The 21241-nt window shown below is 43.9% G+C and overlaps 1 protein-coding gene across 1 annotated transcript in view; it reads left to right on the forward strand.

Annotated features, from left to right (window-relative positions):
* GLS2 (glutaminase 2) overlaps nucleotides 1-21241 on the forward strand; it is a 90808-nt gene that overhangs the window by 12495 nt on the left and 57072 nt on the right. Inside the window, exons 2-3 of the mRNA XM_044288347.1 lie at nucleotides 16142-16238; nucleotides 18734-18855. Of these exons, the coding sequence (XP_044144282.1) occupies nucleotides 16142-16238; nucleotides 18734-18855 (219 nt within the window). The remainder of the gene's footprint in view (nucleotides 1-16141; nucleotides 16239-18733; nucleotides 18856-21241) is intronic.

The following is a 21241-nucleotide window of genomic DNA, read 5'->3' on the forward strand; positions in this document are numbered from 1 at the left end:
TAGAAAGGGATTTTTATGTACTGTGTAAGTTTTTTACATCATAAGTTGCTGTGCGTTTTGATACCTGACACAGTCACTAAAAAATGTACGCCTCTGTGCCTGGTAAAGAATAAAGGGGGCAGTGCTATGACCCTGCATTCAGCTGATTGCTGGGGGTCTGACCCCACCAATCATATCTCAATATTATAACCTTAAGATAGCTATTAATTTTACAGTCCCAGAAAACCCCTCTAAAATTGCATATATATATATATATATATATATATATATATATATATATATATATATATATATATTATTCGTATTTGATTCATGCGACAGGAAACTCTTTGATCGTACACGATCCTATTTGTATATTTTAAAGTCAGCCTTTAAAGTATTTGTTGGGACCTTGATTTGAGAAAATCCTAAACACATAAGGGTTAAACTTGAAGTATGAGGAGATATTACCAGTTAAGAGAGGAGAAAAACCAGACCCAATAAAGCTGTTTATTTAGCACATTCCATGCAGGATACGTAAGTATTCGCCAGACGAAATTCAAAGCAAATCTTTTTCAGGGCAGTTGTAAAAACGTACCTGTTGCCTGATCATTTATATGAATGGGAACAGTGAAAATGTTATTTATGAAGCATAAAAAAATGCAGGTATGTAGTGCACCTTGTACATGGAAAGATGGAAAAGTATGGCGGTAAATACAATTACAGTATAGCGATTATTCAGTGTTTGCTAAATGGAAGAATAAAAATAACATATAGCAGATGAGGTTGGTATGAGAAAGATGCCACATTTGGGACTGAATATCTTAAAGGTGTTTTCCGGGAGTTCTATACTGATGGCCCTTCCTCAGGATAGGTCATCAATATCTGATCGGTGGGGGTCCGACACCTGTCACCCCAACTGATGCTCTGTTTGAAGAGACCACAGTGCTCCGGTGAGCGTCGCAGCCTTCTCACAGCTTACCAAGCACAGTACTGTACACTGTATAGCGGCTTTGCTTGGTATTGCAGCACAGGTCCGATAGAAGTGAGCTGCAAATGGGGCATGTGACCAATGAACGTGACCACACTGAGGAAGAGGTAGTGGTGCCCACCAGAGTGCCACAACCTCTACCAACAGCTGATCGGTGGAGGTGCTGGGAGTCGGATCCCCACCAATTGGACATTGATGACCTTTCCTGAGAAAACCCCTTTAAAGGGATTGCATATTTGTAATGTGCAGGTCGGTGGCAACAATGACATTGAGGCAGAAAGTGCAATGAGAAATGTTGCTTTGCTGTAAGAGCTACTGTATATGTGGACTGACAGTGTCTATAGCAGGCAGTCCTAATACCATTGTCAACCAGCCACGTGTTGCTGACACTTAATACAATTCTGGAGTCAGTCTCTGTACTTCCATAAATGTGTAGTTTAATATACCAGGTGCCCGTGTTCACAGCACAGCATTTCTGGCACCCATCCGCACTTGGTTCCTGCACAGGTGCTGTACTCACATTCACTCCTGGCGCTCCATAGACCATGGGTCTGAGGCCGACTCGCCTTGTACAGTTCTGCTCTGAGGCTGTCTCTTTCTGTGACACTATTCTGGGCCCTCTCTTCCAGTTCCAGTTTTCTGTTTGGGTGCAAGACTGATCAGTGGTCATTTCACACCACCGGACTCTGCAAACTCTGGATCTCTGCGTTTCAGCCCTGCACATGTCTTTCTTCTCTTGCTGTGAACTGAGGACCTTCGTAACCCGGTCACATAACTGCAGGTCCTTAAGTACTTTTCACACGAATTATACCGATTGTGTCCGGATCTCTTCAAGGAAAAGAACTCATGGTTTTGCACGCAAGTTCAGTCAGTTTTTCCTGCGATTGCGTTCAGTGGTTCCGTTTTTTTCACGCAGGTGCTATCAGTCTTGATGCGTTTGTCATGTGTGTAAAAAAAAAATTAAGAATTGCAAACATCTGTGAAAAACACTTTGCATCCGGATTGGACCAGGCATGCGTGGAAAAAAAAAACACAATATAGAAGATGCTGCGATTTTCACGTAAGGCAGAGATGCTTGCATCCACAGGTTACACTTTTTTTTAATCTATTTTTATTACATTTTTGAATAGGTATTAATAAAAGAAGGTGGGAGGAGACAGAATGAAACATTACACATGACTTATTGCAAAGTTTATCCAGACAGAAGAAAAAAAATATTACATATAATAACTTATTAAAAAGTCCATCTAGACAGAGAGCAATATTACATATGAAGAGAAGACAAATGTCAAACTTACCATATAGGTGGGCCCCTATGTGGACTGATGCAGGTTCTCAGAGGTAGTTCAACCCAAAAAAGGTTTCCTCTGAAGAAGGGGAGGAGGATAGTACATATTGGATGATTGGAGGATAGTATATGAATTGGATTGTACAAAAACTCTCTAAGAAATCAAGGATCTGCTGTTCCAGATATCAGCTTGTGAGGCCAAAGCAGGATTTCAGTTTTGCGATAATATGTGTTGGCAGCATATCAATAATTTTTCCCCGCATTTTGAAAAACTTATATTTTTCTCTCTTTACAGAGTGGCGCCTCTATCCAGTCCATTCTAGATAGATCAGACCGTTTATCCAAGAAAATACGTAAAGTTGGCAGGAGGTTTTAATCTAAGATTGTATGATTGGTTTTCTGCATTGGCCGAAACCTACAGTTTTTTTATATTTTATTTTTTTGTGTTCCACTCATATGGTAATTGATATGGGGTTAGCAATCTCTTTTTTTTATTTATTTTTAGACACCCTGTAAAACATAATGAACAGTAAAGATTTTGAAGGGGTTGTCCGAGTCTTGTCCCCGGATCAGCGCTTCATCCAAAGTGCCCGTCTGGCCGAGTTGGAAAGTGCCGCATCTCTGGCGGAGAATCGGACCGACTCTGCAAAAGGGAGTGAATACAAGTGCTGCCCTGAGTGACGTGTCTGTCTGCTAGGATGTCGAACTACAAGTCCAAGCTGTACAGTGACACTGCTGATATACACAGGATCTTCTCCCCCTACCTGTTCTTGTGCAATGCTCTGCAAAACTCCTCTAGTCTGTCAGCTCCTGTGCCTAGCATTTGTTTCCTCACTGCCTGCACCAACTCGGTAAAGCCTTAAGCCCTGAGTCTGTGCTCCTGAAGGGGTTAATGTTTTTCCAGCCGAGGCGTCCACCAGGAAGGCAGTAGCAGATTTTAAGAGAGGAAGGGAATTGAGGATTTCTTCTCTAGACGTTTTATTCTTTATATGGTCTTCTAATTCTCCCAGCCAAAGAAACATGCATCTAGCGATGGAAGTAGCCGCAATGTTAGTTTTAATATTAAACATAGAAGCCTCCCAAGATTTCCTGAGGAGGCTGTCGGCTTTACGATCTATGGAATCCTTGAGCTGGGAGGCATCCTCAAATGGGAGGGATGTCTTCTTGTTCACCTTAGCAACCTGAACATCTATCTTGGGGATCTCATTGAAGATCTTGGATTCCTTGGGATCAAATGGTAATCTATTTTTAAAGGAAGTAGAGACTCCCAGACGTCTTCCAGGGTCTGAACATTCCTCCAAAACCATGTCTCTAATACTCTCGTTTATGGGAAACACACGTATTTTTATTTATTTTTATTTTTAACTCTTAAACCTCTAAACCTTTCTTTCTGTACGGAATAGGTGCGCTGTACTTCCTCCACACCCATTGTGGATCTGACCGCTCTGAGTAGGTCGGACATATCTTCCATAGAAAAATAGAATCTGCGGCCACTATCCACAGTCCGAATCGGAAACTCTTTCCCCCTCTTCCCATGACCTGGCAGAGTGGACGCTCTCGTCAGCTATGGCCTCAGAGTCAGAAGAGGAAGGTGACCTAGCACGCTTCCTCTTGGGTTGCTGTAAATCGGAGGGATTAGCGGATAGGTGGGCCAGAGATGAACGAATTTCCTCCTGTATCATAGATTTAAATTCTTCCTTCAGAGAGGGTGCTTCATCACGTACAATATTTGATATACAATTTTTGCAAAGCTTCTTGGGATAATTGTCTGGAAGTTTACCATTACAGGAGATACATCTGAGCGATCTCTTGACCTTTTTTTTGAGTTTCTTTGGACACCTGAAAGGAGGAGAAGGTAGCTATAAGGGGATGGTAGGAGGAAATGGAGGCGGGGGGGGGGGGGGGGGGATCCAGTATGGTATGGATCCAGAGAGGTGTACACTGGAGCCAGAGGCTGAGAAAAAACTCCCAAATATAACATTTGCACATAAATGGAGATAGAGGAGACCCACAGCATTATCTTTAGTGATAAGCAGATAAGACCAACAGAAGCCTCATACAGGGGATCAAATATTTCTCTCCCCCCCCCCCCCCCTCCCCTTCTTGTTGCAGGAGAAGGGGATCATCAGACTCCCTGACCAAGCAAAAAAAAAAACACACCCTGAGGGGACTCGCGGATGGCGGCAGTGGTGGTTCGGACTCCTTAGGAGAGCATGCCTCTGTCCCAGACATCGCGGCAGGATGCTTTCACCCTCTCAGTACAGGAGACACAGGTGAGGGGCTCCAGACCTCTCAAGAGCATCCACTGAATGTTGAGGCCTCGGCTTTAAGCCGGGCCGGACACCGAACGCCGCCTACGTCACTTCCGGACCGGAGCGCCGGACGTGACCTCACACATGTGCGCCTCAGGCGCAGGGCGCGCAACCCTGCTGAAGCCTCGGTAGGCCAGGAGGGAGCCGTCGCCCTGGGACAAGGCCCCAGATACAACCGGAGCGAGTATACCCCACATACCCCTGGCCAGCGTTAGTACTGGGACCGCAGGAGGGCAGGGGGACGCCATGGCAGGATGCCAGCGATTTTGCTCAGGTAAAAACAAAAACACGTCCTTGTGGTTCCTAGCTTCATCTCCCTGCATACAGGGAGACCTTTCTCTGCACTGTCCTCTGTAGGGACAGGAAACACTGGTGTTGGTGGTAGGAGAGGGGTATTTAACCTTTCTCTGACCCCCTGACCTCTGTAGGGGCATGAACAATCTCCTTGTATGCCGTCATGATGATGCTATGGAAATAGATAGCACTGTAAATCTGAGCAGCAATATATAACTAAGCTAAGCATTTTTTAGGCAAAAAAAAATATATATACAGCCTCATTTCCCCGGTTCTCTTCTGGCCCTTTGTTTACATGCAATAAAAACAATCTCTGAGATTTTCCTCATTAATATTTGTGCCCCTCCCCCGCTCTGCAAAGGGAGTGAATACAAGTGCTGCCCTGAGTGACGTGTCTGCCTGCTAGGATGCTCAGCAGCATGTTGTATGTGTCGAACTACAAGTCCAAGCTGTACAGTGACACTGCTGATATACACAGGATCTTCTCCCCCTACCTGTTCTTGTGCAATGCTCTGCAAAACTCCTCTAGTCTGTCAGCTCCTGTGCCTAGCATTTGTCTCCTCACTGCCTGCACCAAATCTGTAAAGCCTTCAGCCCTGAGTCTGTGCTGCTGAAGGGGTTAAAGTTTTTCCTGAAGAATCCAGGGAGAGAGCAATAAGCAGCAGACAGCAGTGCAGGGGGCGTTGCCTGTTAGCTGTAAAATGTCAAATTATCATCATAATATTATGTATATTCTCCTCCAGTTTCCAAAGAACAATCACAAGCACTTCAAACTGTTCGTAGTAACAGAATAGATCATAATTCATGTTCCCCTTTCTGCAGATGTAAAAAGCAAGAACATATACACCGCAGAATTTTCGGATAGATTATCAGAAACAAACATTTCTACTAAGGCTACTTTCAGATTAGCGTTTTTTGCGGATACGTCATAGATCTGCAAAAACGCTTCCGTTACAATAATACAACAGCATGCATCCGTCATGAACGGATCCGGTTCTATAATGTCTTCTATAGCCATGACTGATCTGTCATGACCACCATTGAAAGTCAATAGGGGATGGATCAGTTTTCTATTGTGTCAGAGAAAATGGATCCGTCCCCATTGACTTACATTGTGTGTCAGGATCTGTCTTGCTCTGCACCACATGGTGTACAGAAAAAACGCTGCATTAGGGCAAAACTGATCTGTTTGGACCGCTTCTGAGAGCCCATGGCGGATCTCGCAAACGGAAAGCCCAGTGTGACAGTAGCCTAACACTCATTACCGATAATCTGCCGTGTAAATATGCTGCTGACCACCCAAATAATCAGCAACAAGCTTGTTAATCAAGTGAAGTGATCTTTTGTGCAGTACATTAAATGATCGTTTCTGGGTAGTAGATTGTGCTGTGTGGACAATGACCTGCTGCCCAGAAACAATGAATCTGAATTGGGACGAGCGATAGCAGTAGCCATTGGGTAGCCCCATACCGTGGAGGAGATTGCTGCTTTTAAAAGCAGTTCTTTACCTCTACTGATGAGCAGGCAATTATTGGGAAGGAACGGTCCTTTCCCGATAATTGCCTTCTAGACATTAGACAGCATCAGCCACATTAGCTATATGACTTTTGGAGTTGGTCATCCACAGTCTAATTCTAATGAATGTCTATATTTCTAAAACCTGCCATCTGGCAGGACTAAGGAACATCTTGTTGTAAATAAAGAAACACATTAACTAATGTTTCATGACATAATTGATTTAATTATTAACTTTTCGAACCATATGGAGAGATGAATGGATCATTGTGTAATATTCCCCAGGTACAATCAGGACACAACGAAGGCCACTAAAAACAGGATGTGTGTGATATCTTGAACAGGTAGATACTTCAGCCAAGTCCAGGTGCAGAGCAGTAACATATTGTACTGTGAGCACAGAGGGCCAGCAGGAATCTGCATGAACTCTGCTACACCAGGAACAAAGATTCCTCATCGAGTCTCAACTGTGCGGTTTAACATTTTCACGCGTTGCTTTAAAATAGTTTTTTTAAAGCGCCTATTTTTTAAAATTTGTAAACACTTACTTTTTTTTTTAATACTTGTCTGTAATATATGAAATAGTCTAATATTTGCTGTTTCCAACACCTCACTACTGACTCAGACTGAGATACGGTCAATAAGGTCACCTCACTATCATTAGCGGGTAGGGTTACAATGATAGGATGACAGATCTATTGTACTCCTGCAGAGCTATAGCGGATTGGATTACACATCAGATGATGCTTTCCAAAAGGATGCTCCGTTTTCATATATTTGCCCACATGGGAACCAATGGAAATGTAACTGTGGCATCCTTTTTATTATCAACGTAGACAACCGAATGCTTCTTATAACTGCATATCCTTTTTCACAACCCAAGCTGTTTACTGCATTTTATATTGAACCTTACAATAACAATGCAGTGGTAATAATATTACCACATAATGACAATACCACTACCACCACCATCATGTGCAGGCAGGAAGGCATGTCCTCATAATGACACTACCACCACCATGTGCAGGCTGGAAAGTATCTCTACATAATGACACTGTCACGAACCGTGCCCACAGCCAAGCTAAGCCCGGTGTAACCGGAAAGAGCCTGTCCGCTTAACACGGCCGTGACAATATATGGGTGCCGATAATCAATCAAAAAGCATTAACACCCCATACCCTATATTTGCTGCCACCAGGTTCGTAAAGAGAACCACACTAAACCTGAGGATCAGGGATTTTGATACTGTAATTGCCAATCTACCGTCAATTAAGCATCAACTTCCTCCCTGCCGATTGATATGTATCGATCGCCTATGACCTATTGCACTGTAACACTTGGGTGCTATACCAAAAGACCAATTTGTCACTTTCCTGGACACAATAATCTTCTCTCAGATGACCCACATCTGATTGGAAAGTCCCCATACGTATACAATCGTCATACAATGAAATCTTAACCATAACACTGGAATATACCAATTCTCTCCTGAAGGAAGTTGGATTCTCAAGCAGTGGCGTACACACAATCCATGGGGCCCCTGTGCGAAACTGATCCATGGGCCCCCTCCGCAGCCGCCCCCCCCCCCCACCCCCCAGTGGCGGATCCAGAGCCTGGTCTCGGGAAGGGCACTTCCACGGGCAGTAGGAGATTATGGGGCCCCTGTGTCCCCGCCCACCCTCAAGCCACACCCATGCACAGCCCTACCTATATATCGCGCCCATACCTCTTGCATCCAGTGACGTCTCCTTTGATGTACAGTAGATGTTCTCTTTCTTCATCTTCTCCATTCAGACAGGACCACCATGATGATTTCTTTCAGCCATCTCTCATCTATGCAGAGTCTGACAGACAGACATCTTAGTTTCCTGCCCACATCAGCCCAAAGACCCCCAGTCAGCCCCCATCAGACCTCAGATCAGCCCAAAGACCCCCCACCAGATCAATCATCAGCCAAATTGCCGAAAGAAAAGACCCCTCAGATGATCAGATCAGCCCAGGCCCCAAAGAACCCAATCTGGCAATCCCATCAATAAATTCAGCCCCCCAGGGCCCCACTGCTGCTGGTCATTATTCTCAGGCCAGGGCCCCCTACTCGAGTAGTCAGTGCCCTGAGGCGGGCTTTTCCTGCCAGAGTGCCAGTGTGCAAACCCCCCCCCCCCCCCCCCCCCCGGTCATCTGCATCTGCCAGGGGTGGGGGGGGGGGGCCTGGGGGCCCTCACTACTACTCCAACAACTACTCCAGTGTGAGTGTCATAGTAGTGATTAGTGAGTCAGTCAGAGGCTGCTGCGGCGCTGTCTAGGGCAGGGGAACTTCTGTCTTCTGGTCTGTCGGCAGTCCTCACTCACGTCCGGATCCCGTCTGAGTTCAGGCGCGCAGCGCGCGCATGTTACTGCGATACCTGCCACAGGAATTCACAGGTCTCGCGGGATTGACGCCGTGCTCGCTCCTGCCCGGGTCCGGCGCTGATCGCAAGTGAAAATTAGATAATAGAAGTCAGACGCAGCTGCAGCAGGGGCCAGGGGTCCGCAGGCGACCGGGCCCGGTATCCCAGGGGGCAAATGCGACCACTATATGTACACCACTGTTCTCAAGCTGTTCATATTTCAGAGCGAAAGGAAACAGACAATTAAAAAGAAAGTTATTTTTAATGGAACAAAGTCAGTCACAACAAGATGCGTTTTCAACGATTTACAGAAAAAATGGTAGACAAGACATAGGGCATGAAATGTAAACAAAACGGGTTTAACATTGAAAAAATACCTTTCCTAAATGAGTATTATCTAGGCTCTTAGGTTATGTCAGAGTCCTGCACACATTTGGTATCCCTCAGAGCTGTTACCACACGGCTCTCTCCCCTGCTGCTGCTATCTAACTGAGCACCAAAATGGCTCCCTGCATCCAGCTCACACAGACTGACAGGTTGCCTAGGTAACCAAACTCTTACTGAAATGGCTGCCAGCCTGGTGCTATTTCAGTTATTTCTAACCGAAAATTAGCAGATTAGAAACAGATTAAAACTCCCGACGGGCAAGTGTACATCCCTGTCCCTGAAATGCAGTTGAATTTAGATGGCTGTGTCTGTGTGTGCGAAACATCATGGCGCTGTGCTATTGTATACTATATTGATACACCACCATCATCACAGATACTACCACCATCATGTGCAGGCTGGAAAGTATCTCCTCATAATGACACTACCACCATCATGTACAGGCAGAAAAGTATCTCCTCATAATGACCCATGTAAACATATTTATTTGGTTTTCCTACTGTAAAAATCCTTTGCTTGAAGTAGTTCTTGCGCTTCCATTTTTGCACATACAATTTAAGAGTTACGAAGTCGCTTTTTTGGAGGGTTTCCTGCAGTCTGTGGTAGATTACAATATGGGTGGCTTGAGTAGCCACCCGGGGCGCATGGCCGTCCTAAGCCACCCTCCACCTTAAAAGCCTGCACAAAATGGTCGTATGCAGACCGCGATGCTGTTCCAACAGCAAGGAGAAGGGGGAAGAGGCTAGATGACGTCACTGCAGGCAGCCAGCAGCTTTTCCAAGGATGGTATCTGGGGGAAGTACCCAGTGCAGAGTGAGGGTGCGATCAGGTCCCCATACTTTTATTCAGGATTGCTTCTTGCTTGCATTACACACCCTTCCTTTCCTGCCTTTAGTTAGCTTCTGCTGGCTGTGGTTGAAACTGAATACAACCAGCACTGACAGCAGTTAGGACTGACAGCTCTGCAATCACGTGGGAATTCGAAGACCGGAGGAACCCAGGAGGCTTAGTCTTGCAGCCCACTTCCCCCTTTAGAATCTGTTTTTTTAAACAGTAAGACCAGTTTCACGCGTCAGTGTTTCCATCAGTGATTGTGAGCCAAATAATGCTGTCAGTGTTATCCAATACGTCCCAGAAGGGTTACATAGCATGATAAACCAATATAATGGGAGGTGGAGCAGAACTTCTTTGCCCTGTGCAATCACCATCATGAACCCTAACTGCACCATATAACAGATCTGTGATAATGCAGCACAAAACGGTGGTGCTGCTGAATATAGATCTGGCGTGCATTGGGCAGATGGACGGGGGCCCAAGTTGTGTAAGCAGCCCAGGGGCTAGATCTCACTTACGCCACCACCGCCTGCAGATCCTGTTCTAGGGCATTAGACTTATTGCTTTAACCTTGAAGCCATTAGCTGACTATAGATAAATATGTTTCCTGATTGTTAGTTATTAGTTTTTTTGTGCAAATGACCAATAACTGATCAAAAACCAAGAGACAAGCTGTCGAAATGTTAATTCACTGTGCTTACGGTATAATCTGCTCGGGTTTTTGTTGTTTTTTTTTGCTTTTTTACTTTGTGCCAGTTTCATGCTTAGGCCTCCTGCACACGACCGTATGGCTTTTTCAGTGTTTTGCAGTTCGTTTTTCACGTATCAATTGTTTTTTTTTTTTTGTTTCCGTTGCGTTTCTGTTTCTGTTCCGTTTTTCCATATGGCATATACAGTAATTACATAGAAAAGATTGGGCTGGGCATAAAATTTTCAATAGATGGTTCCGCTAAATCGGAACGGATACGGAAGACATACGGATCCATTTCCGTATGTGTGTGTTTTTTGTTTTTTTGTTTCTTTTTGCGGACCCATTGAAATGAATGGTTCCGTATACGAAACGCAAAAAACGGCCCGTAAACAGGAAAAAAAAAAACTGTCGTGTGCATGAGGCCTTATAAGGATAAATTCACATGCATTAGATTTGTTGAAGACATTTCTGCTACAGAAAATCAGGTCATTGTTCTGAATGGGGTAGTTTCTGCAGCAAGAACATGGATTTGTGGAAGCTTCATTCAGATAGATGGGACACTAGCAGAAATGTGAATATAACCTAAATCGGGGAACTGATTGGTTATGCCTTTGGCAGCCAGTTTAAATGCCATATATCTGACCAGCTTTAAAAACCACTAGTGGTTATTATCGATCATAATGAGTTCCATACGATAAACTTGCAGCGTGTCATTGAGAGGTCCCGTTCTGACTTCCCCCTCCTCTTAGGCCCCTTTCACACAAGCTAGTTTTCCGCACGGGTGCAATGCGTGACGTGAACGCATAGCACCCTCACTGAATCCTGACTAATTATTTCAATGGGTCTGTGTACATGAGCGTTGTTTTTCACGCATCACTTCTGTGTTGTGTGAAAATCGCAGTATGTTCTATATTCTGAGTTTTTCACGCAGCTCTAGCCCTATAGAAGTGAATGGGGCTGCGTGAAAAACGCATTGCATTCGCAAGCAAGGGATGCGGACCCATTTGCGGACGTGTGAATGTAGCCTTAACCGTAGAATTTTACAGAATTAGGCCTCATGCACACGACCGTTCCGTTTTTTTGCAGTCCGCGGATCCTCCAAAACCTGAAGCCACGGTGTGCCTTCCGGAACGTGCGGCCGTCAATATAAATGCTTATTCTTGTCCGCAAAGCGCTGACAAGAATAGGACATGTTATTTTTTATTTATTTTTTGCGGGGCCGCAGAACGGAGCAACGGATGCAGACAGCACACGGAGTGCTGTCCGCATCTTTTGCAGCCCCATTGAAGTGAATGGTTCCGCGTCCGATCGGCCAACGGCCGTGTGCATGAGGCCTTAGTCCTTGTGCAGATGGAAGAGAAATGTGCAAAGGAGCCAGTACAGGGCGAGTTTCTATGGGCTTGTACTGTGGAGTTGTAATCACTCCATGACTGTAATATGGCAGCTGATGAAACGTGCAGTCATTTTTGGTTTCATCTGAATCCCCCCAAAAAAGCCTATGTATACCTCCATACAGGGGCGTAGTTAAAGGCTCATGGGCCCTGGTGCAAGAGTGTAGCTTGGGCCCCCCTTCCCTCAGCACGTAGCCTTCGTACTGCCTGAGGCAAAAATTGAAACGGCCCCCTCCCTCCATGCCAAATTATTGATTGATTTAATACCGGTGCCTTCTTATGTGGCACAAGAGTCTTTGGGCCCCTCAGACTCCTCTGCTCCCCCTATAGATACGCCCCTGCCTCCATATGACGTTACATTATAGCTATGTAGACTTCTGTTGTTGACCTCAGCCGTGTTAGCCCCCCCATATCAAAATTTTTGAACAAAATATGTGCAGTTGGTTAGATCTTTGTTAGATCAGGTTAGATCAATTGTTGTTTGCGTTAGATCTCATACAGAGGTAGAGATATTAACAGTTATTTGCAGGGGGGGCTAACCCGTCATCAGCCCCCCTTATCAAAAAATTGACCAAACAATTAGCTATTTTGGAAGATATTTGTTAGATCAGGTATGATCAACTAGTTGTTTTGTTAGATCTCACATAATTGCAGACTTATTAAGTGATTAATGAGGGGGGGCTAGCCCCCCCACATGCAATTTTCAGGTAAAATTTGATGCATACTAATAGGGCTTCGTTAGATCCGGTAAGATCAAGTGGTTTCAACGTTAGATCTCATTTAATTACAGAGATATTTCACATAAAAATACAGATATTAGGTAGTATTAAATAGGGGGGCTAGCCCCCCCACATGCAATTTTCTGGTAAAATTTGATGCAGGCTAATAGGCCTTCATTAGATCCGGTAAGATCAAGTGGTTTCAACGTTAGATCTCATATAATTACAGAGATATTATGGAGATTTGGTATTACGTCAGGGGGGCTAGCCCCCCCACATGCAATTTTCAGGTAAAATTTAATTCAGGCTAATAGACCTTCGTTAGATCCGGTAAGATCAAGTGGTTTCAACAATAGATCTCATATAATTACAGAGATATTATGGATATTTGGTATTACGTCAGGGGGGGCTAGCCCCCCCACATGCAATTTTCAGGTAAAATTTGATGCAGACTAATAGGCCTTCGTTAGATCCGGTAAGATCAAGTGGTTTCAACATTAGATCTCATTTAATTACAGAGATATTTCACATAAAAACACAGATATTAGGTAGTATTAAATAGGGGGGCTAGCCCCCCCACATGCAATTTACTGGTAAAATTTGATTTAGGCTAATAGGCCTTTGTTAGATCCGGTAAGATCAAGTGGTTTTAATGTTAGATCTCATATAATTACAGAGATATTATGTTTAATACTTCCTAATATCTGTGTTTTCATTTGAAAAATCTCTGTAATTATATGAGATCTAACGTTGAAACCACTTGATCTTACCCGATCTAACGAAGGCCTATTAGCCTGAATGAAATTTTACCAGAAAATTGTATGTGGGGGGCCAGCCCCCCCTTATGTAATACCAAATATTTATAATATCTCTGTAATTATATGAGATCTAACGTTGAAACCACTTGATCTTACCGAATCTAACGAAGGCCTATTACTCTGCATCAAATTTTACCTGAAAATTGCATGTGGGGGGGCTAGCCCCCCCTCATTAATCACTTAATAAGTCTGTAATTATGTGAGATCTAACAAAACAACTAGTTGATCATACCTGATCTAACAAATATCTTCCAAAATCGCTAATTGTTTGGTCAATTTTTTGATAAGGGGGGGCTGATGACGGGTTAGCCCCCCCTGCAAATAACTGTTAATATCTCTACTTCTGTGTGAGATCTAACGCAAACAACAATTGATCTAACCTGATCTAACAAAGATCTAACCAATTGCATATGTTTTGTTCAAAAAATTTGATATGGGGGGGCTAACACGGCTGAGGTCTGTTGTTGCCATATTACATCTCTGTACACATCACTCTTTAGACTACCAGTCCGGTTCATGCGACTACGGTGTACCCTTGAACGTTTGATGTAAACTGGTTGTACTGCCTCTCATTGGGTGACCTGCCCCCCACCCATTGTGCCCTGAGTATCTGCCAACTAGAAAAATCTTTTACAGCGAGTACAACATTCTTCCAAGGTGCAGTTTCTGTTGTGTCCTGAGTTATTGCTAAATAATATAGTAACCTAGATATGAGGCTGTAATAAGTGCAAGGGCAACAATAAAATCACAAGATAAAAGCCAAACGGCAGAAGCCCTGTTGGGAGCACATAATGTTTCATGTAAACCTGCTGTTAGAAGATATTCCCGTATATTAGAAAAAGAACGGAAATGGCACAGATCTGCCAATTTTCTGTTAGATAACGCTGTGTGAAAAACAACATTTTTCTGTTCTTATCAGAGAGGTAATGTTCCAGTCATGACCTATCCTTAGGTGGAGGTTCGACTCTTGGCACCCCAGCCAAGAAAAAGCTTAAAGGGGCGAGCGCTGCAGCCTTTTTATTGTTCACATAGTGGTTGTGCTCCCAGCTATGTCCTATTCACTTAAAAAGGGGTTGTCTGGGCTACTGATATCGATGACCTATCCTCAGGATCGGTCTTCAATATCAGGTCAGTGGGGGGTCTAACTCCCAGCGCCCTTGCTGATCAGTGTTTTCCATTGTAGCGGTGGTGCTCTGTAATTACAGCTATTCGTCCTATTCAAGTGAATGGAAGAGGAAGCTTTGGCAGGTGTGCCGGAAATCAGACCCCTGCCGATCTGATATTGATAAGCTACGCTAAGGATACAGTAGGATACACGATCTGTCATTATTGCTTAGTATTATGGTTGTCCCATACGCCCTGTTAATTATTCACGGTGTCACTTTCGCCATTACGACCTTGGCATATCCACCATCTCAGCCACTTTTCACTATAGAGTCATACCATCACCCATCCCTTCCTCCTTGTCCATCTGCCATTAGCCTTGGCGCCCTATTCGGTTTTTCTCACGTGTGCGGTACACTTTTTAAGTGTTCCTGTCCCTTCACTTTTTAGTGGGTAGCTGCCTACTGCTGAAACTGGTTTCCTAACACTTGGTTCCTTTCTAGGATCATTCTGCTCATCCCGGTTTCCTGTTTTCCCCACCAATTTTTATTTATATATTTTATTATTATTATTATTATTATTATTATTCATTTATTTTTCTTATTTTTTCTTCTCCTGCTCTCCCCCTTATTCCATCTTCTCAATACCACTTACTTCCTCCCATTCACTCCATTTTATTTTCTTCTCATAAGGATACAGTAGGTCATCAATATCTGTAGCCTAAACAATTCCTTTGAAGTGTCATCAAAAAAGGACCTATTTTTAAAGAATTGTTGATGTCGTTTTTCATTTTCCATGTCCATATCTAGCACAGCCAGGTCAACTGTCTCTGTAATTCCAGCCACCACTGACCACCGCATACGATAGGTTTTCTTATCTCAGTCATGAATTTGGAATACCTCTTTAACTCCCGTATAGGAACAGAAAATGTCACATTTTGCACAATATTATCTCATTGAAAATTGGCAGAAATGTTGTTGTTTCCGTTCTTCTTCCCATATACAGCAAAATCCTATAATATCATGTTTACACAAAACATTATGTACTCACAAAGCTCCTTCAGTTTGTCTTGAAAGGAAATGCCACCATCTTTTATAACCTGGATAACCCTTGATTTACTACTTCTGGCATTTTATTATTTACTGGAGACGACACATTGTTTGCCTGCAGTTGTGTTTTTATCTTTGTAGGTGTTATTATTTCCAGTGCATTTTATGTGTTTGTGTCGCTGAAGTGTGTGCCAAAAATCACGTGACCAATCATGTAAAATGGACATTGACCTCCAATTCCACCCAATCTTTATTGACTTCAGAGTGGAAAACGCAAACATCATTATTATGTATGGTGTCCTTGACCTAGAAGAGGACTGAGGCATGCGTGCATATTGGGAACATCAAATAAGTTTAATTGATTTTGTCTCCTCCGTTTCAGAACTGCAAGCAGCACTGTGCTACATCACCTGACTAACCATCTGTTCTACACAATATCTGAGGGACAGGAAGAGCTTCCAGTCAACAAGTTTATTAATGTAAGACAAGAAACATACAGACATTCAAAATGCCGTAACATTCTGTGGGCTAGAGCTTGAAGACTTATTCAGAAGGGACTTTGACCTAAATGTTCATTACTGGCCATTAGTGAATTTGAGGTGATCATAGGCCAGTCATCTGTCAAAACCAATGGTCACAAGGCTCCTTCTTTTTTCCTTCGTATATGCCTCTTTTTACTTCCTTCGTACATCCTCTCCACTTTTCCAAATGGGGTGTGGCAAGGCCACGAAAGGGGCGTGTGTAGCCGCCCCGAGCTCTAGGCGCACGGACTGCTGGAGGATGCACCTAATTTATGACGAGGTGTTTGCCTTATCATAAATTAGGAGCATCCTCTGGCAGCACAGGGGATATCAAGACCAGCACAGAAAGCGCCGGTCTTGATAAATCTCCTGCCATGTATTCTAGTCCAAAGTTGGCCATACACATCAGATAGCGGTCAGCTGATCTCTCCATATATATGCCTGATCTGCATGTATCCTTCCCTTTCAAATGCAGTGTGCACATCAGAGAACATAGACACTTCTAGTGGAGAGTGGAGTCCCAGCACCAAAGCTTCACTGTGCCAACTAACTGGTTTAACTTTGCGCTAGACCTAATGGCGTTATGCAAGCGGTCCAGTGGTATTCACCCTTTAACCCCTATAAAGTAAAGTTGCAGATGGGACACCAGGCCGCTATCTCTGGGAATAGTCCTGGTGTGGTTGGCTCCTGAGCCATGGGAATCAGAGACGCTGGTTCGTGGCACAGAGAGAACAGGCAATACAAGTAGTCAGTAAACAGGCAGAAGTCAGGGCTGCCAGAGATTGTGTGAAACAATCCAAAGAGGCCAACTGGTCAGGCAACCACTGAAGGAAACGGCCAGGTATATATAGGAGCAGCATAGAAATCTGAGATTCGTCCTCTACAGCAGATCCGCAGCACATTCATACAAGTATAAGCCCTTGTGCGAAATAAATGACATGCCACTTATTTCCGTGGCAGACTTCTTCCACCGTGCAGCCTGAAATCCACACAAAAATGTTGCAGTGCATGTGAAAGGGGTTGCACAAACCCCATTAGCAAACATGGAATGCTTGTGGCACAATTTGCACCGAAACCCATGTGTATTTCAAGACGTGTGTTAAACGTATTTCTTATATTATTAGGCTGGTCCGTGTAATAAGAGTTGTCCATGAAAGTGATACTGTATATATCAAGTCAGTTCTTCCTCTGTGATAGGTGACATGAGGTAAAGCAGATGATCACACTGAGCGCCTGGGAAAAGCCACTTCTGATGCCGTAGTCATAATTCACAATGGCACCTGAGGGCTTAAATGTCTGTAGTCGGAGATGGCTCCGGGTGTTAGCTGTGTGAAACAGCAGGCAGCTGACACTTGCTCCGCTCAAGGGTGGGTGCCATCTTTGAAGAGACGACATGCACCTTACATGTGTGGCACATGTCTTCAAGGGGTTAAACAGATCTGTTAAGTGGATGGCAGAAGCACGATGTGAACCCAGCCTTATATGTATGACCAGCTTTAAAAGTATAAAAGAACCAATTCTCATTTCACACGTCCCAGTGCTGCCCAGATCCTTGCTGTTACAGTAGAGTAATCAAATAAATGTATAGTGACCAGAAGCATAACCTAAAAGGGCATCTGTCACCAGGATCCTGGACTATTATGTGCTGTAACACATGAGTAGTGCTGCAGATAAGGAGCTCAGATTGATATTTTTTATTTTTCTACTGCCCCCTGTTCCCCTGCTATCAGTAGTCAGAGCTGTGCTGAAATCCATTGTCAGGACTGCTATGCATGCATGAGTCTTTTCCGATCTTCATTATGTTGGCACAGCAGTCTGGACTGTGTATTTCAGTGGCTGACAGTGGCGGAACGGGGCCCATAAAAGAAGATGGAGGCAGCATGTCCGGTACAAAAAAGATCCCTTTATTGGGAGCCGCTTGGGTGAACAAACGTGCAGAGGGTCGTGACGTTTCGGCTGATTCACAGCCTTTATCAAACACGTGTTTGATAAAGGCTGTGAATCAGCCGAAACGTCACGACCCTCTGCACGTTTGTTCACCCAAGCGGCTCCCAATAAAGGGATCTTTTTTGTACCGGACATGCTGCCTCCATCTTCTTTTATGGGACTTGTCATATAGGAGCCCTGATGAATCTTGGACTCCAGGTAGGCTGTTGCATTCCGGGTGACCACGAGATCTGGTGAGTGCGATTCCACAACATTTTTTGCTAGTGGCGGAACGGGGGGCAGTAGCAAAATAATAATGGAGATCTGGACTCTATATCTGCAGTACTACTCATATATATTGCTGTATTTCATAGTCCAGGATCATGGTGGCAGATTCCCTTTAACTATATAACTCTTGTTACAGTTGTGCCACTAAATATAAAAGGTATATAGATACTGAAAGAACCACGATTAATCCGTTGTTTATACTTCACGTAAAATGTATGACTTGATGTTAATTATTACAGACCCTTAATGAAAATGGACTGCTTGCAACGGACCCCAGGCTGAAGGACTGTATGGACATGCTGCATCACACAGTACAGGAATCAATGATGGGAGCGTCAATGAACCTAGAAATCTTTCAAAGGTAATCTTATGACATTACAATATTGGGTAAGCATTGGTGAGAGCTAGGGTCCGTTTACACGGGCTGATACTCAGGGCAATGATTGGTAATGAATTCTATGTTTATGATCATTGCCTACTAATTAAAACTGCAATTTACATGCAACAATCATCCTCTCTGTGTTGGGATGAATGATCACTACTGTGATTGTTCATTCCCATACAGATTCATTGTTTGCCAGCAGCACATTTCTGTTTACGTAGGGCAATGAGCTGCCGACAAACTATTTTAGGTGCTGCATAAAAGATGCACATTTGTCCCCAATAATTGTCCCTAAAGATGACCGTAGACTTAATGGGGTATTTCGGTTTCATGATACTGATGGTCTATTCTAAAGGCAGGTCATCAATATCAGATTGTTGGAGGTCTGGCTCCCAGCATCCACGCTGATCAGCTTGACAGGGCTGCGATGCTGGTGCAGGTGCTTTCTCGTCTTAATTGTTTACCTTCACGCTCTCTACATTGTAGCGGAATTACGTTTGTTCGTTCCATTGACTTCAATGGGAGTGGAAGCTGTAATTGCACTGCACTGCCGCTACAATGTAGACAGCGCAAAGGTAAACACTGAAGACAAGAAAGCACTCGCATGAGCGTTGTGGCCCCTTCCAACAACTGATTGCAGTGTGCTTGGAGCCAGAGCAATCAATATTATGAAATCGAGAAATTAAAGGGCTTCTGTCACCCCCCCATTTATCAATTTTCAGTATCGGACATTAGCAGTATCGGACATTAGCTATATATCACTCTTACCTCTCTCTGTGCTGTAATGTCTTAAAAAAATCGTACTTTTATAATATGCTAATTACTTCACTACCAGCAACTTGGGCGGTTATTTGCTGGTAGCCGCCGCATCCTCTGACTATAAACACGCCCCCTCCTCCACTTGATAGACAGGGCCAGCGAGCGCTCTCCTCCTCCCGTTGACCCTGTCTGCCCATGAAATCCCACGCCTGCGCCGTACCAGTCCGCATTCGGCACAGGTGCTCTGAGAGAAGGACGCTCGCTTGCCCGCTCCTTCCTCAGTGCGCCTGCGCCGATGACGTCAGCCTACACCTACGTCCTTCTCTCAGAGCGCCTGCGCCAAATGAGGACCGTTACGGCGCAGGCGCGGGATTTCATGGGCAGAGGAGGAGAGAGCTCGCTGGCCCTGTCTATCAAGTAGAGGAGGGGGCGTGTTTATAGTCCGAGGATGCGGCGGCTACCAGCAAGTAACCGCCCAAGTTGCTGGTAGTGAAGTAATTAGCATATTATAAAAGTACGATTTTTTTTTTGTTTTTAAGAAATTACAGCACAGAGAGAGGTAAGAGTGATATATATGGACTCCACTGACATTAGCAAATAGCTAATGTCCGATACTGAAAATTGCTAAATGGGGGGTGACAGAAGCCCTTTAAGAATTGTTCAAAAAGTTAATGAAGATAATTTCTTATCATTAAAATATTTACATGCACAGATTTGTGGCAGAAATATCTGCTACTGGAAATCAGTTCCATTCATCTAAATGGGGTTATTTTGGCAGAAAACACATGGATTTCTGCAAGCTTCATTTAGATGAATGGGTCAGTCGCAGAAATTTCTGCAACAAATCTGCTACATGTCAATACCCTCTTATTGTTCATACTAAACAATTTGTCATGGTCTTTAGTGGTCAGAGCAGCTCTTAATCATCTGAATGGCTTCCATGTCTCTGTGACAGCCACCATCTAGCTGTCATTTTGCCCAGGCTTTAGAGATCCGGATCCAGTATGAATGGGTGGCCTGTGATCAGACATCCCCTTGAATAAAGCCCATTAAAGAGAATCCAGCTCGCCTCCCAATCCACAGCCCTGTGCACGGAACGAGCCAAGCTAATCACTCTTGTAGAGAGTAGAAGAAAATAGTTCCAGCACTTGAAATAAAAACTCAGTTGCACTTTATTTCTTCTTGTAGCATATAACTCACATGGACACAATCCTTCACCCCAGCATGGTTGACGCGTTTCGAACACAGGTGGGTTCTTAGTCGTAACCTAATGAGACTATCCTTCCTGGCCTTTTAAATACGCTTCCCACCCCCAATCAGGTCAGGGGTGGGGACATACAAACCTCTTGCTAAGGAATGCTCATTAACTTGCCACACATAAATAGAATCCACATATAAAATTACATCAAATGCAACATTTCATGCTGTGAGGTAACAACCCATATATAATCCCAACTAAAAATTAGGTCCACAACATGAAAAAACACACAATGTGAATGAAATAAAAAGGAAAAATTGTACAATTAATTTCCTTAGTTTACATTATCAAAATTAAAATAATAAAACGTTTTAATACTCTTTTGACAACATATAATGGAATTTTTCA

Source organism: Bufo gargarizans, chromosome 3 (genome assembly GCF_014858855.1).
Source record: "Bufo gargarizans isolate SCDJY-AF-19 chromosome 3, ASM1485885v1, whole genome shotgun sequence".
In the NCBI taxonomy this organism is placed as follows: Eukaryota; Metazoa; Chordata; class Amphibia; order Anura; family Bufonidae; genus Bufo; species Bufo gargarizans.